Source organism: Apteryx rowi, unplaced genomic scaffold, assembly GCF_003343035.1.
Source record: "Apteryx rowi isolate R43461 unplaced genomic scaffold, aptRow1 scaffold_261, whole genome shotgun sequence".
NCBI lineage: Eukaryota > Metazoa > Chordata > Aves > Apterygiformes > Apterygidae > Apteryx > Apteryx rowi.
Genome location: NW_020448986.1, coordinates 140,533 through 156,451, shown reverse-complemented (window position 1 = coordinate 156,451; position 15,919 = coordinate 140,533). Strand labels below are relative to the sequence as shown.

The window sequence follows — 15,919 nt, the reverse complement described above, 5'->3', positions numbered from 1 at the left end:
GCAGTGGCCTAACTGCTGTAGATAAGTTCATAGGCCATGGGGATTCCTAAATAGATTGCGAAGTGTCCCTGTTAGGACCAAGGCTAATACTTGGGAGTAGCAGTGATAGATTAAAGACAACTGTTCAGTAGAAGCCAGAGTTAAGGGTGAAATCTGTAAGTAAAGTCTATAAGTCAAGTTTACTTTACTGTAAACTGTGTTACTCCATCAACATGGAGACTCTAAAGGATTGTGTCTCAACAACTGTCTTGCAAACAAAGGTTTCAGTGTGGACTTGTGTGATCAGTGTGGTCTCAGAAGCTCCACGATGATAATAAAGTGACTTACACAATATCACCACAATGAAATTGAAGCCTTTAGATGGATCTGTCTAGATCTCAGAGAATCAACAAGAGAAAATGCTTCTTGCAGTCAAAAGAAGGATGGACTGAAAAGTTTTGAATGTTAGAATTATCCTTGCCATTTTTTCTTTAGATGGCCACTAGAGCTTTCAAAGAGTAACAGAATTTGTATACTTTTAACAACAATCTGCTGTAGTCCTTACAGTCTAAATAGTCCATATTTCAGCTTTGCAATGGTACTACAGAACTTTCATAAAATAGATAAAAGAACATTCAAGTGGTGTTTGGAACCCTCAGGCTCCTTAAAAAAATAAATAATAAAAAAAACCCTTCCTGCCTTCCTGGAAAAGTGATAAACTAGCAGGAACCTATAAGGATTTTTTATATGGTCAGCATTTTCAGAGACTCAAATTGAGTAAGTGGTAGAATAGACAGTAATTGCAATTGCAAAACTGTAATATAAGAACACAAGAATGGAAATAATAGATTGGGGCAAGGGTATATTAGGTGTGTTCTCCTGACAGTGACTAGTAGCAAACGCTTAGAGAAAAGACTGTATGAACAGGAAAATCATAGAGACTGGGAACAAAATAGAGCAGAAGCAGGCAGCCCAAGGAAAGAGACAAAACTATATTTGTAAAAATATATATTAAGGAGAAAATGATTAACAGCTGGTCAAAAAAAAAGTCCAACATCATAGGGTTACTTGCTGTTTCTCTGAGCTTCTCTGAAATTTTCTGTAAAGTAAAGCATGAAACACCATGAAACACCCCCCATGAAACACCACAGCCACAAACCACAATTTAGTCTTGACATTTCTTAGTCTGTACTATTTTATCACAAAGGCCCTAGGAGCATTTCCATGTCTAAAAGAAAATCATGGGCCTTCCTTTTCCTTCCTATGCTTTTTAAGTCCATCCTTTCAGTAATTTCTCTCTTAATTCCCTTTCCTTCTCTGTCCATATCCAAGAAGTAATTGCATGTGATTGTGTTCCTTGTCTTCTTGATGCGCAGAGTATGTCTTAAGGGATAAACCACAAAACTCCAAAGAAGCAGTTGCCCCAGTTGTCTATAACGCACATGTTAAACACAAAAAGGATTATTTTGCTTCATGTTTGGATATGATGGAATGCAAGAAAAATGGATAGATCTGTCAGTACTGTGACTAGTACCGGGAATGAAACAGAAATCTTCAAATACCTCTGAGGAAATTTTAGCTCCTGCATTAGGAGTATGAATGGCAACTTTTAAATGCAACTCCCAGGCACACATGGAGGTCAAACGATTCTCCAAGATCACTGAGTGGGTGGAGTAATACCACAAACAGCTGAACTGTAATCCATGCATCTCATAAAATCATTTTTTTTGGCACAACAATACATTCATTTGCCAACAACAGTTTGAGCTGGAAACATATGACATTTATATGCAGAAATTAAACAACGACTACTGTATCATGCAAAAACGCATACAAAAGTCGCACTACGTAAAAATAATTTAAAAAATTGCAGCCAATTAATTTACAAATGAGAAATATTAACTCGATTACCCAGCGAAACAGACCTAAAAACAGCTAACATCATTGCTGTTTTACCATTAACGATAAAAAGAGGTTGCCAAAATCTGTGTAATCTTGGATTTGTCTGGAAAGATGAGGTCAGAACTGTAGTTTGGGGAAGTTAGAGTGGAAAGGTTCATAACATCTGTAGCCTATAACTGAACAGACAATTCAGTGCAGATTGTTAGCTGAAGAAATGCCAAAGGAAGAGAATTCCAATATGATTTTCAACCATCTAAAAATGTTAGAGAAATAGTTTTGCAGCAATTATGAACCATCTACAAGATCTTCAAAGCAATGACACAAGTAGGCTGTATGATCAATATCAATGAGCTTTAAAAAAAGAAATATGTTATTAATTAAATAGCAATTGTATGATGATATTAATGTATTTCATTCTTAAAAGGAATTACTGACTATCGTCAAAGTTAGAAGAATCAGTTTTATATATCAAAGTTTGCTAAACATTTGTGGACAATTGCATGATTCATCACAATTAGTTTAAAAACAATAGCAGTAATTAGGTGAAAATGAATATAATCTTTGATTTTGAGCCTACTGAAAACATAAATTTTCAAGAAAAATAGAATACACACAGTTTGTAGATACACAGATTGAATTTAGTGTCTTGAATGTATAAAATACATGGAAATGGATGGCAACCAACAACCTTCGCTGATACTTCTAAGTTAAATTATTTCAACTAGATATGAATCAATTTAAGCCACCTGATAGAAAAGACAGTGATTACATAAAGTTTAATGCTAGAGCAACTCTTCTTACTTCTTGTTAGCTTTGATGAAGGCTGTTTTCAGGCCTTCCATCTTCAAACCTCATCTTGCTTATCTTAGACCATTATAGCTGCAACAAGGCCTGCCTACTGCCTATATATTCATATACAGTTTGCACTGCTTTGTTTCTTTCAGAAGTTATATAGCATGCATCTCAACCAGAGCTATGGCAGCATGAATTCTGATCCTTTTTCTTGGTTTACAGCAGAAAAAAGCTATAGGGGATGGTTTATTTTCTATATATTCCAAACCTCTTTTTCTGACTGACAATCTAGCAATCTTTTAGCTTTTTTCAGAGTAGCAAAAACCATGATTCTCTTTTTGTCCCTAGTTGTCATCTTCCTTCTCTATCCAGCCTCTCATCTTCTCATATCCATATAGCTCCAGTAGAACAACATATAGTTCTCTCTGAATTTGTTCCCCTCCCCACTGAAACTTCCCTACTTACATAACATAGCTATTAACTGACCTTGTAGAAGGCCTGTTTTATAGAGTGGCTTATATTATTTAAGATACATTATTCCAAAAAGAAGTGTTCCTTTACTTTCATTCTAAATTAAGGATCGCTATTATGTATACCAGCTCCAAAGAGATTTCATCTAGTCATCAATATATCAGTTGACTTTATTCAAAGTACTAGTAACATTTAATACCTTCTGGATCTATCCAACCTTCAATTTAAAAAAATTGGTGCAATGTACATTATCCTTTTAAAGGATACCCTTTGAACTGTAGCATACAAGCTAGAAGTACTGGCTCCTCAACAGCAGAACATCATTAGAAACATCTCATCCAATACCTCCATGCTTAATAGTGTAGTGGTATATAATAAAGACAAATAGCACGACAAATGTAATGCAATGCAATTTTAGATTTTATACCAACACACACTAGCATGTTTTATTAGCAATAGCACTATGTCTTAAAACAGTAACCAAAGCTTTGCTATTCTTTTAAGGAAAACTTATTTAAAAGGAAAGATTTCTCTGATTTTTTTCTGGTAGACTGACAGGTATTAAAGAATTAAGTGAAGCTAGTAACAATGTTTATAACATTCCCAGAGAAAACAGAAATTATGTATAAAATTAAAAATATATTAAATGTAAACAAAAACTTCTCTGGAAAGAGGAAGCACTGGAAAGTGAATATTAGAATGTATATGATTTTAGGACATGTCACAAAATAAACATTACTATGATTTTAGTTCTGTAATCAGTTACATAATGAAAACAAAATTGTGAAAGCATTTAACATTTCTAAGTACAGCCCCCATAAGGAGATGACGTGACTGTGTATGAATCATTTTGGTTTGCTTGCTTTATTATCTGCCAGAGTCCATTATAATATTAAATTAAATTATTTTACTAAATAACTTGCAGGCTGATATAAGTGACAGTGCTATTTTATCCTGTGATTTAAAAGACAAGACCATGCTCAAATATACTTTTTATTCTTGGCCAATTGTGCTTTTCCCTCACCACTCTAGAGAGCAAATTGTTCTCACCCATAATTACACAATCACTTTTGAAAACAAAGCAAAATACACTGAAATTGTTATATGCTACATCAACAATTTCAATTGTGTATTATCTGGTTAAATAATAAATGCATTAAAATCTCAAAACATGAAAATACACTTTTTATTTGGAAAATAAAAACCTTTAAACTCATTTGCATTCGGCTGAAGTGTAGATTAGAAAGGTCAATGGGTTACATTTTCTATTAGAGAAACACTGAAGTAAAGCTGTGCCAGAAATCAAAAATATTTCTTGGAATTTTGCCCAGGTGTAGCAGAAAAAAATTTTCCCGTGAAAACACTACCAAGGTTTTTTAGCACTAGCATGATAAAATGGCTGAATATCAGTTAGGCAACTCCTAATGAATCAAGGGCACTTTGATAGCTAGTACTGAACCTTTAACACTGATCATAAAGGTTTTTTATTTTTCCTGCCCGGTTCTGTGCTTAGTGGTGTGCTAGCTATTCAACTGCTATGGAAAAAGATTACTGAGCTGATACTATTGCAAAATGCAGTCATGCAGGGAATGAACTCCTGATCACATAGTCACGTGTACTCCCACATAAACTGTCAGGAAGGACTAGGATGCTTTTCCCATATCCAGAGGAACTTTGCCTTGGCAGTAGCATCAAACACCTCTTGCACTTTGAGCTAAAATTTGAACGCTATATTTGGACCACTCTGGGATTCTCAGTTATTTTTACCTTTGAAAATTACTTCAAAAGATCCAGAGCAGACAAAATTTGACTAGATCATAAACTCTTAAAAGCATAGTATACATTGGATGTTACACAGCCAGTTCCCCAAAAGACTTTCAGAATTTATTATCTCTAACTGAAATTGTCCAAAGCAGGAACCCTCACTATGCACAATTTCAGTGGTGCTCTCCACCAAGAGCTCTGTAGAAGGGTCCAGAATACTCTGTTAACAGAAGAGGAATTGAAAAAACCAAAGATGGACCAAAATGATCCAAACCTTTTCTTTAAAATTATAATGTTTGAGGTATTTGTCTTTCAAAATTAGCAATACTGCATATAGGCAAATTCACATTTTACAAATCTATTAAGCTAGTCCCTATTCTGCAGACGCTTATTTTATTTCCAAATTAATTGTTCTCCAATGGTTTTTTTCATCGGCAAAAAATATTACTTAAACAGACATCATGCATATTCCTTATTTATTTTGAATGTCTGGGAGGCAAACATTTTCCCAATTATTCTACAAGGTCCTAAGTGTTTATAATTGGATAGTACAGATCTTTATGAATCTGTTTTTCATCTCTTTTTTTTTTTCCAAAAAGTAATTTCTTTGGGGAATCAAGACTTCCCAGGAACCGCATTTCGTGATCTTGACTTTAAGTTGTCACGCAATATCATAGCATTTTACATCTGAGTTTTGGAATAATTATCTCAGTGTAGTTGGATTTTGGCATTCTGATACATATAAGCATATGTTCACATTCCAGTCTCATTTGTCATAATGTAGTCACAGCATTTCATATATAATATAAGCTATTTTATGGGATTCTAGCAATGCTCCGTCATATGGATACTGCTGGGCCTACAGACTGCAATGAAAGACAGGGGAAGGCATCTGAAGTAATTTAACAGATCCCATATTCAGATTGCTTAATTATGGCTGGACCTATAGAAAGGAATATAGGGTGCAAAATGGAACAGTAGTTAAGGATACAGTGAAGACAATTTATAGATAGAATTAAAATTAAAAAATATATAGAATACTTACTGATACTTTTAAAGCTAGGCCAGTGAAGAGAATAGCAACCTCGAAGATTCAAACGAAATACATATGGACGCCACTTCTGCAAAATATTTACTACTATTTTGTCCTGAACTTTATGCTTTACTGATGAAAAATTGATCTAAAAATTTAAGCAATTAATATATAATTCAGGTATTAATAAGTAGTACATACAAAATACATAACATTATGAAAATCACTATTAAAATAAGTTCCCTCTAAACACTGAATCACAAAAGTCTGGAAAACACAGAAACATCGTTTCTTTACATACATAAAAATGCTACAGAGCTGACTAACAATACTCATACATAGAGGAAGCATGTGTCTACAGTCTTTATGGAACTGAGACTAGTTTTCACTGCCCATAAATATAACTAGTCAGAAACATCTTCTGCAAAGAAAATTGTCAGACTTGAATTTTTATTTTACTTGTTTCCTTTAAGATGTATAAAATCCTAAAGATGTTAAAGATTTTTTTTCTAGTTAGCACTCTACTGATATATCAAGACGTCAAGAACATATAATCTATCATCTTAGTTTTACTAGAAGATTTTTTTAATGATTTAAGCTGCAGATTGGGGATATCTGATCTCTGCTTAAAAAAATATTTTTTCTAACGTCTATCAAAAGTTCAAGGTTAAGAAATGTTAACAAAAATACTAGAAAATAGTTTTTGCTGGCTGCCTACTAAATGTTTCAAAAAGAGCAGAAAAGCTCTTTCTACTTGGGTTCTGCAGCACTGTGCCCCTTGTCCGTGCAGCACTGCCCCTGCCTGTCCTTCTGTTACCCCTTGCTCCTGGCTCACCTTCCCTTGCACATCTCACAGCAAGTTTCACAGGTCAGGCAGTTCTTGGAGAAAAGAGGATAAATCTCCTTCACCCAAAAAACTTTTAGGTCCAAAAAGGAGATGCCTAACAAACTAGACATCTCCAGAGTTATGCAGAAGATGCACAGGGTTTCTGGATTGTAATTTTAGACCTGAGTGTCTAAAATCTGACTAAATCCTGTTTGATGTGCCCACACACTTTTATAAATCTGACCTTAGTGTTTCTTTGCGCTGCTGACAAATGGCTATATGTGTGGCAATGATACAACAGCAAAAGTAATGGTGCTCAAGGTATCACTGCTAGTGATAGCACCTCAGCACCTAAGGAATGGAAAGCTTTGAGGCAGTCCTTCATAACTGAAACCTCATCAGCACTGCTGAAGGCAATAGCAAGAAGCAGTGTGACCGTGCTTTTAAGTTCAAGGCAAAGACTGGCTATGTCAGGTGTGGCCCTTAAAGCAGACCATGATGGCATGGTCACATAATGTGTACGAGACAGGCAAGTTGAGAGAAATGTGTGTGCCAAGGGCACTTGGGATGTTAGGGTACAAGAAACAATGCAATAACATGGACACTGATAGTGGTCTAGAGGTGAAAGGCCCACACCAACAACTGTAAGACTTCATTAGTACAGAAGTGAGCTGGTTTGCACTACTTGTTCCACCACAGGACTCTCTCTAGAGTAAACAAATATGCTCAGAATATCTGTAACTGAGTTTACATTCTCCTGCCACAGAAGTCATACAGTGCCCTTTCAGACTACAGAGGGAGCCTGAGACACTTCTTGTCTAAATTTAGTGGGCCCAGCCCTAGTGATTGATTCTCTTTCCAGTTACGCTGATTTTATAATGATGTACCACAGACAACTTCATTTGAATTGCTCCTACTTTTATTCATGTGATTGAGTAGAACAGGTCAAATTCTGGGATAAATAATTTGTCCTAGATCCTTAGTATACTTGAAATAACCTACGTCCTTGTTTCACTCTTTTTTTAATGAACAAAATTGAAATAAAATATTGAAAGTGATTATGTTACTTACATCACTCCATAATGAACTGTTCTGAGTTAATAGCATCCAGGTTTGGCTAACCTGAGCACATCTTGCCAGATCAACTAAATTTACATAATGAAAAATCTAGGTTGGAAAAACAGAAATACATGATATTAAAAACTGTTCAGTAAGAGTCACTGCTGCAGTAAACAAGACACATTCATCTATCCTAAAAAACAGAACTATTTTCAAATTAAGATTTCTTTCTTAGGACTTTAATCCACATCTTTTATATCAGAATGTCATTAACATCCTTAACAAAGAAAATTAAAAGATGGCTTTGCTTAAAAGTGTATAAATTCAAGCTGTGATGGAGAAGACAGGGATGAGTTCCAAAACTGGAGATTTTTCATCAGCAGTTCATTTCATCTGTGTTAAGAGAACACTTGTTCAAACACCTCTCCTAAACTTATTTGCAACAATATGATTTGGAACAAACCTTTGTAGATTAAAAATAGAACTTTAAAATTCAACTTTGAATTACCTATTAAGAGAGTTTTTGTAGTTTCTACCTCAGAGTTCTTTTTAATGTAACTAGTATACTTGGTAAATATATATATTAAAGATGGTCTTGTAATATTATGGTAGAAAAAATAAGCTATCCCAATAGTTCATCTCTTGCAGTCAAATATTCCAAAATATACTGCTGTCACTACACATCACTTTGAAAAAGGAAATGATTGTGGCAGCATAGCATTCCAAAAAGATTTTGTTGTGATAGATAATCTCAGATAAAGCAGTCTGAGACCATAAAAATAAGAGACTGAAAGAACATTTGCCAAGCTTCTTCCATAGCTCCTCTCCTGCCATTTTTATGACCAAGTCTGAAACAGTATTTCTGCTAGTAGAATGCTAACATTTTCCATTTTTCAGCTTAGAAGCTCACTAAAACAAAATAAGGGAAAATACAATAAATGCATTTTTAATACCTTTGCTACATAAGCAAATATGTATTATATTATAACCATCTGAAAATGTAAGATATATTTAAGTCTCAAAGACTAAAGGCATATGCAGAATTTTATTTAAGACAGCAGGATTATTTACAGGCAAAAAAATTCCCATATCCCTAAGCATTTGGAGAACTGAAGTACTATACCATATGCTGAAATATAAAAGTAAATATCTAATACGAACCCCAACACTTAAAAGGTGAAGTTGTAAGAATGAAAAAGAAATCACCTGAAAGAAACACAGTCAATAAAATCCCACTTTTTTCCTAAAGCAACTATTATATAAGCAAAACTTTATGCCTGTAATGTACTTACTTTCATAACTGCACAAGGTATCAATGTATCAATGGCTGACGCCAATATATCTGTTTAAACTTTACACGGTAATTGGCCAAAGCAAAAAATATATAAAAGACTTTCTAATTTTATCCCCTAATATGTCACTGAACATTAAAACTCTTTTTCACATACACGTTCATTCAGTTTAGCAGTTATTAAGATATGTACCTCAATAATACAATGTCAGAGTGAAAACGTACCAAAGACTCACAGTGTTTTACAGAACAGTATTTCCAGATTAGCTATTTAACATTTCATACAATAGCACATAAAATAAAAACTGTTTTTCATTATATCAGTATATGGAGTATGATTTGAAATATTATCCAGAAAAATGAATGCATACCATGTCCAGAGTTCACTCAAACTATACAGATATAAGACAAATCTTGAGTCAAACACAGGCATAAGCATTGTGCTTGGAAGCAATATACATAAAGCCTTTGCAAAAGTAAGGAAGTAATATCAAATTTTGTTTCACCTCTGGTAATCAATGTGGCTAAGAAGTGAAGAAAGAGTGACTGTCAGTGCAAGTGTGGAGTGTGTTGATTACCAAAGTACAGTTTATCTTGGTTATACTGAAATTTATTTTATAATAAATGAGTCACTAAAAAACAGTTAGAATCAAAAGGGGATGATTTAATAAAATGACTTGTTTCAGAAAAGGAAATATTCCTTCCTTAAGAGAATCTTCTATCCTTTCCATACTATATGCAATCCTACTGAAAGGAACAGGATTGAAAAATATACCAGTTGGAGTCCATTTTTATCACAGAGACTAAGTTCAAAGAAAAGAAATAAACAAAAATATTATGAATGTTCTACCAGCATCTAAAAGCATTTTCTGTTTCAACCTATAAAACCTATTTAAAGGCTATACTTTCTTTATCTAGAAAAGGAAAAAAACAGATAGGAGAATCACTGATAATGTAACTTTCACTGCCAACATTTCATCACATTAATAGTGACAAATTCAAACAATTGGCCTGATCCTCAAAATTTGTTGTCCCACAAATAATCCTTACTCACTAAAGAAGTTCAGTGATATCAACAGAACTGCTGGTATGAGTTTAAAAAAAAATCCAAATTAATACAGATTTGCAGAATCAAGGTCAAACTGTTTTTTCCAAAATTCTAAGATACCTGCAAAAATGTATTAAAAATGTACTTAATGTTTCCTTCTAATATACACTTAATATCCAAAATATGCAGAATATTTTAAGAAGACTGATTACTAATGTTACTTTATGAAAATACAGTAATGCATTTACAAGACTCGTGTGTATATTAAAATAGCCTAAACCTGCAGATATGTAGGAGTAATTAAATACCACTGTGTAACTTTTAACTATATATTTTTTAATTTTAAGTAATATTAGAGGTTGCTGGGACCATATCCTGATTAGCTCTGGAGTCAGTCCAGTCAGGCTGGAAAGGGGGATTCTGTGAAATATTGAAGATGATTCTGGACCATTTTTCATATGTAAAGATTTCATGCAACATTGTTATTTAATACCATTCTTGGGAAAGTAAATCATACTCTTGCTAGAAAAAAAAATAACATATTTACTGTTGTACTGAACAATAAAACAAATTTGCATTTTCTTAATACAATATACAAATGTATTCATAAGTAAACATTATGTTTGCCCAATTCTCCTATGTATAAATTCCTTCTATTTTGTGCCAAACTACATAGAACAAAATCCCTATTTTCAAGATATTAAGAAGCCATGCCAGATATCCCACATATTGTAAAGAACTTTGGAATAAGTACAAAAAAAGAACACAGGTGCCTGTTCCTCCACTAGATTACAAAACCTTGCATTAGCTGCCTAAGCTCTATATCCAGGGCATGAGGAAAACCAGGTATTTGGGGTTTTAAAAAAATCAAGCACTGAGCAACTTTAAATGACCCAATTGCTGCAGAGAATTTTCTTATATGTCTTCATTCTTTGTAATTTAGATACCTCATTCAGGGCTGCAAAAAGATGTTCCCTTCCTCTGAAAGTCCATATCCCAGAATTCTTCCTGAGGGCAAGCACTTTCCATTCTTTCAGAGAAGTGGCTCAAATCTTTCTCAGTACTCCCATTTTATATAGCAACCCAGTCACTAAAGCATTTCCTGATCTGGATTCCAGGCTTTGGCCTGGATGATTGAGCCTGTAAGTCCTAGGAGGTGTCTCTAACCAAAAGGATAACCAAATAAGGATTGGTTATCTCCTGTCCTATATAAGAATTATCTTTATACAAAAGGAGTTTAATTTTCAGTGGGCCACAAAAGTTGTATAACAGTAAACAGTAAAGTCTGGAAGAATGCACCAACCTGTCAGTGGTATCATGCTCTGTTGCAATCTCATTTTAAAAAGTGATCACAACTCCATTTTATATAGAGCCTAATCTGTCACATGAATTTGATAAACTTTCTCAAAATTTTAAAGTATCAGTGAAAGAGGCTTTAGAATAAATTAAAAAAATGAATACAAGTAAGCAGAACCAGATGATAACCACCAAAAAGCTTTAAAGGAAATAAATTGTGAAATTCTTGAAGAACCGACTGAGGTACATAATCTATTTCTAAATAGGCATGGTATCAGAAGATTGGATGGTGACAAATATGATACCAATTTTATAAAGAATTTCATGTAGGAAGAATTAGAAGAGCTGGAGAACTCATCTTTAGTAAGCCTTACTGAACAAACCCATTGAAACTACAGTAAACAGCAGAAATTAGTAGCTATAGAAATATGCATGTTATACTAGGGAAGAATCAACCCCACTTTTATAGAGGGAAGTAATGCCTCACAAATCAATTACAGTTCTTTGAAGTAAGCAACAAAGCTGATGATACAAGTAATTCTATTTATATGAGATATAAATAAAATCTCTTTAAAAGCTGAGCTTCCACAGGATAAAAAGGAAAGTCCCCTTATTGGCTAGTAAATGATTTAAAGATAAAAAACAAAAGCTACAGATAAATCATCAGTTTTCACAATGGAGGGACATGACCAGTAGTGTTTCACAATAATGTATGCTAATAAATATGTGAACTCTGAAGTGACTAAGTTTGCTGAGGATACAAAATGCTCAGAATAATCAAATTCAAGAGTGTCTTGCAAAGAGTTCCAAGAAGATAGTAGGACACAGAGGGAATGAGACAAAGTGACAAAAGAAATTCAGTGACAATAAATGCAGAGTAGCACACAGAGCAGAAGACAGCCCTAACTGCAGATACGCAGTGACGGGTTTTAAATCAGCTGTCTCCACACAGTGAAGAGATCTTGGAATTATTACATGTAGTTCTCTGAGAAAGTCATCTCAATGGGCATTGATTCTCAGAACCAAAACAGAATGTTAAGAATTATTAGGAAAGTACTAGAGAACAAAACAGGAAACATCATCTGACACATATACATCTGTGGTGTGCTCCTATCTTCAATGTTTCTATCTTGAACTCCCTATAAACCTCTGGTCACACAGAGAAATAGGAAAAACACAGAAAAGGGGAACAAAGACAATCAGAATAAAGAACAGTTTTTATATAAGGGAAATCATTCAAGATTAGAGCTCTTCAATTCAGAATAGGATGTCAGACAGAAGATACAGGAAGATGCACAAAATTACTGAAATCATGAAAGAAAATTCTTATTTAGAGAAAATTATTATTCAATTCCATTTCTTAACAGGAGAAATACAGGCACCAAAACAACTTAACAGGCTGCAATTTTAAAACAAACCGGGGAAGCACTTTATCCACACTTTCTCATCCTTTGCCAATTACGAATGGTTGTAAAATAATTAAATAAATTTTTAAAGAAAGGTCCATCAATGGCAATTAAATGTGATGATATGGATGCAACCTTCAGCTCAAGAAATCACTAAACTAAAGCAAGGGTATATGAAAAATAACCACTCTAGAATTACCCTGTTCTCATAGTCTGTTCCTCGGGTATCTTCTGCTGCTTACCATGAGGAACAGGATACCAAGGTTGGTGAGCCAAGGCTGGATCACTACAGTTATCCTCCCTTTGCATACTGAGTGTGTACTGATGACATCTGTCAGTCCGCTCAGGGAAGCATGACACGCTTGCATTTTAACTTCAGAAACTTGACTCATGAGAGAAGTGCCATGCTATTCAGGCTGGAAGATTTTCACGCATACCCAGACACCCAGATCGCTGTAAATGCCTAACTGCACTCTGAACCACTTCAGAATACAACAGGAGGCTCTTGCAGGGCTGGACAACAGGTGACGATTGTGGATCACTACGATCAGATGCTTAGGTGACTCAGTAGTATTCTGCCTAAGCCCTGCCTATAGCGCCTAAATCCTCTGCAACTGCTACATTGCCATGACCTGGTTATTGAGCAAACTCTGGATTTTACAAACACAATATATCTTGTACAAGAGACATTCAATGATACCCTGAGGAATATCTTGTTTGCACAAACTGATGCAACAAATGGAAATAAAAAAAATGCATTAAAACACCCAAGAATTTACATGTATTTTCCTATGAAAATAAGCCTCACATCACACCACTGAAATTTCCAAATAGCTGTTTCTAATTATGTCTCCTCAAAAGATTAGGCTGCAGAATGTACAAATCTCAACTTCTTGCCAAGCAAACGAAGAAAGTAATTGCATGGTAGGACTTTGCACAGAGATCCTGGCAGGAACACCATGGAGACATTAATGTTAACTTTTGCCACTTAAATCACATATAAAATTTATCTGAAGGGAAATGGTGGAATCCTGTGTAATTCCCTAATCCAATACATTATTAATTTAATGGAGGGAAAATGTATTTTAAACACAGTTCTTTTAGGCTGCTGTTATATATCATCTGTCCAAAATAATCAAAAAAGTGGATTTTTCTGGCTGTATGTTTTTATTCTGGAATCCTGGGATTTTATTACAGCTATATTAATTTTAAAGATATTTAGCTGGTTCATAATGCAGTTAGGCACTTACAAAGATTTTTGAAAGCACATAAACGTGTAACCCCTTTTCAATAACAAATGCCTTCTATGAAAGCCCCATCATTTCAAAGACTTGCATCCCACGATGATTATAGTTGGATCCATCACAGGCTTACCTAACTGAAAGTCTGACTGATTTGGACATTTAGACTACTTCTTTAACTTCAAAACTTAATCTATCTTAAAATTCTAAGGAATTTTGATGTAGATCACAAAAAGTATTTGAAGAAATGGAACTATATGTTTTGTTAGAATGAGAACAAAGATATAGGATGTATTATTATTATTCATCGATAAGACCTAGTTTCTTGGTAGAAGAAAAAAAGCAAGGATTTTGATTTGTCACTCTCTTGCTAACAGCCCTCTGAATTTTCAGATCTGAAATGGCCTGTTGTAACGTTAATTTCATGTAAGATCCAGATCAAGACCAGGCAGTCAGCTTGAGAGCAGCGCAGCCACTTGCCGTCAACAACACTTTAGGGTACTATGGTGCTGCTGACTTTTATAGGAAACTGTATCAAAAAAAGGTGAAATTTAAAAGCAAATGATTTACAGCAGGCCCTGAAGACAGATCTTATCCCAGCAGTAAATATAAACTGACAGATATTTTTTGCATGGGAACAGAACAAAAAGCTACAATAAATGATAACATAATAACAGGGATATTTATCAAAACAAATACCCTTGATTTAGAAAGGAACCAGTGCCAAATGTCCTCCACAGGGCTACAGACAATAAAATCTCATTACCATAAGTTCCACAGCTTTGAGAAGTCCAGGCACGCTTTATTTGCCACAGTCTGTGAATGTTCAAAGTAAACACAAATTCTACAGAAGCTACTAAAGAGAAACAAGAAAATAGAAACAGCTTTACCTGCTGAAGGATCTGACATTCTTCGTATAAATTAAAATCACTGAGACCCTAAAGTCAAGATTCACGCACTATAGAAGACCTTGGCTCAATTTCCTCCGTTGCTCCTGCTTTCTAGGAAGACATCCTGACCAAAGACCAGAGGCCTGGCGGAGACAGCACCCACTAACAATCTCCTGTTGAAGATGTTGCACTGTAACTACCAAAAAGCAAACACAAAGGTTGATGGAGGCAAGAAAACAAAGAAAGAGCGACCGGCCTTTCTGCAGCACATGGTTAGACACCTACCTATTGGGAAGCTCTAGATTCTTGCCAGTAGAGAAGAGCTTCTTCTGTACTTACAGTACTGAGCAAAATAGTGAAAGCTCAAGGAAAAGAAACTAATGTTTAGGAAACTTCTAATAAAGGAGAGTACCTTAACTACTACCAGGTGACAGACACCCAGATTTGCATTTCTTTCTGGATCAAGGGAGCCATATTTTTTTTAATACAAAATTGAAGCATTTTGAATAGAAGGATTCAGGTATTCTTGCTCTATAGCAACAGTTCTCAAGTTTTCTGGATAACTCCCTTCTTTTCTGTAATAATTTTTGTTCCCTCTGCACTTTACACATAAATAAAGCCACAATTTTTGGCTTGCCCCACGGACCCACACCCCCAGCTTCCAGCCCACGTATGTAACAACTTGTATCATTTATCCCACATACATAAAAAATATTTGCAAAAATACTTTAGACTCAGCGTAATCTCTCTGTATATCCTAAAAAAACCCTCCAGAAGGCACTCTCCAATCCTGCTCACTTCCAAGCCACTTCCACATACATCTACCAGGAATGCTCCCAAAATCTCTGTATTCCTGGTGTCCTCTTTTTGTTGATCCCATTCCTTAATCCTCTGTTTACAGCAAAATTAACTAAGAGAATC

At 34.7% G+C, this 15,919-nt stretch overlaps 1 protein-coding gene across 1 annotated transcript in view; it reads right to left on the bottom strand.

Annotated features, from left to right (window-relative positions):
• The window catches only part of FBXL13 (F-box and leucine rich repeat protein 13), a 96,888-nt gene that overhangs the window by 64,251 nt on the left and 16,718 nt on the right, over window positions 1-15,919 (bottom strand). Inside the window, exons 7-8 of the mRNA XM_026067693.1 lie at window positions 7,839-7,934; window positions 5,954-6,089 (exon numbers count right to left, since the gene is read on the bottom strand). Coding sequence (XP_025923478.1) covers window positions 5,954-6,089; window positions 7,839-7,934 — 232 coding nt within the window. The remainder of the gene's footprint in view (window positions 1-5,953; window positions 6,090-7,838; window positions 7,935-15,919) is intronic.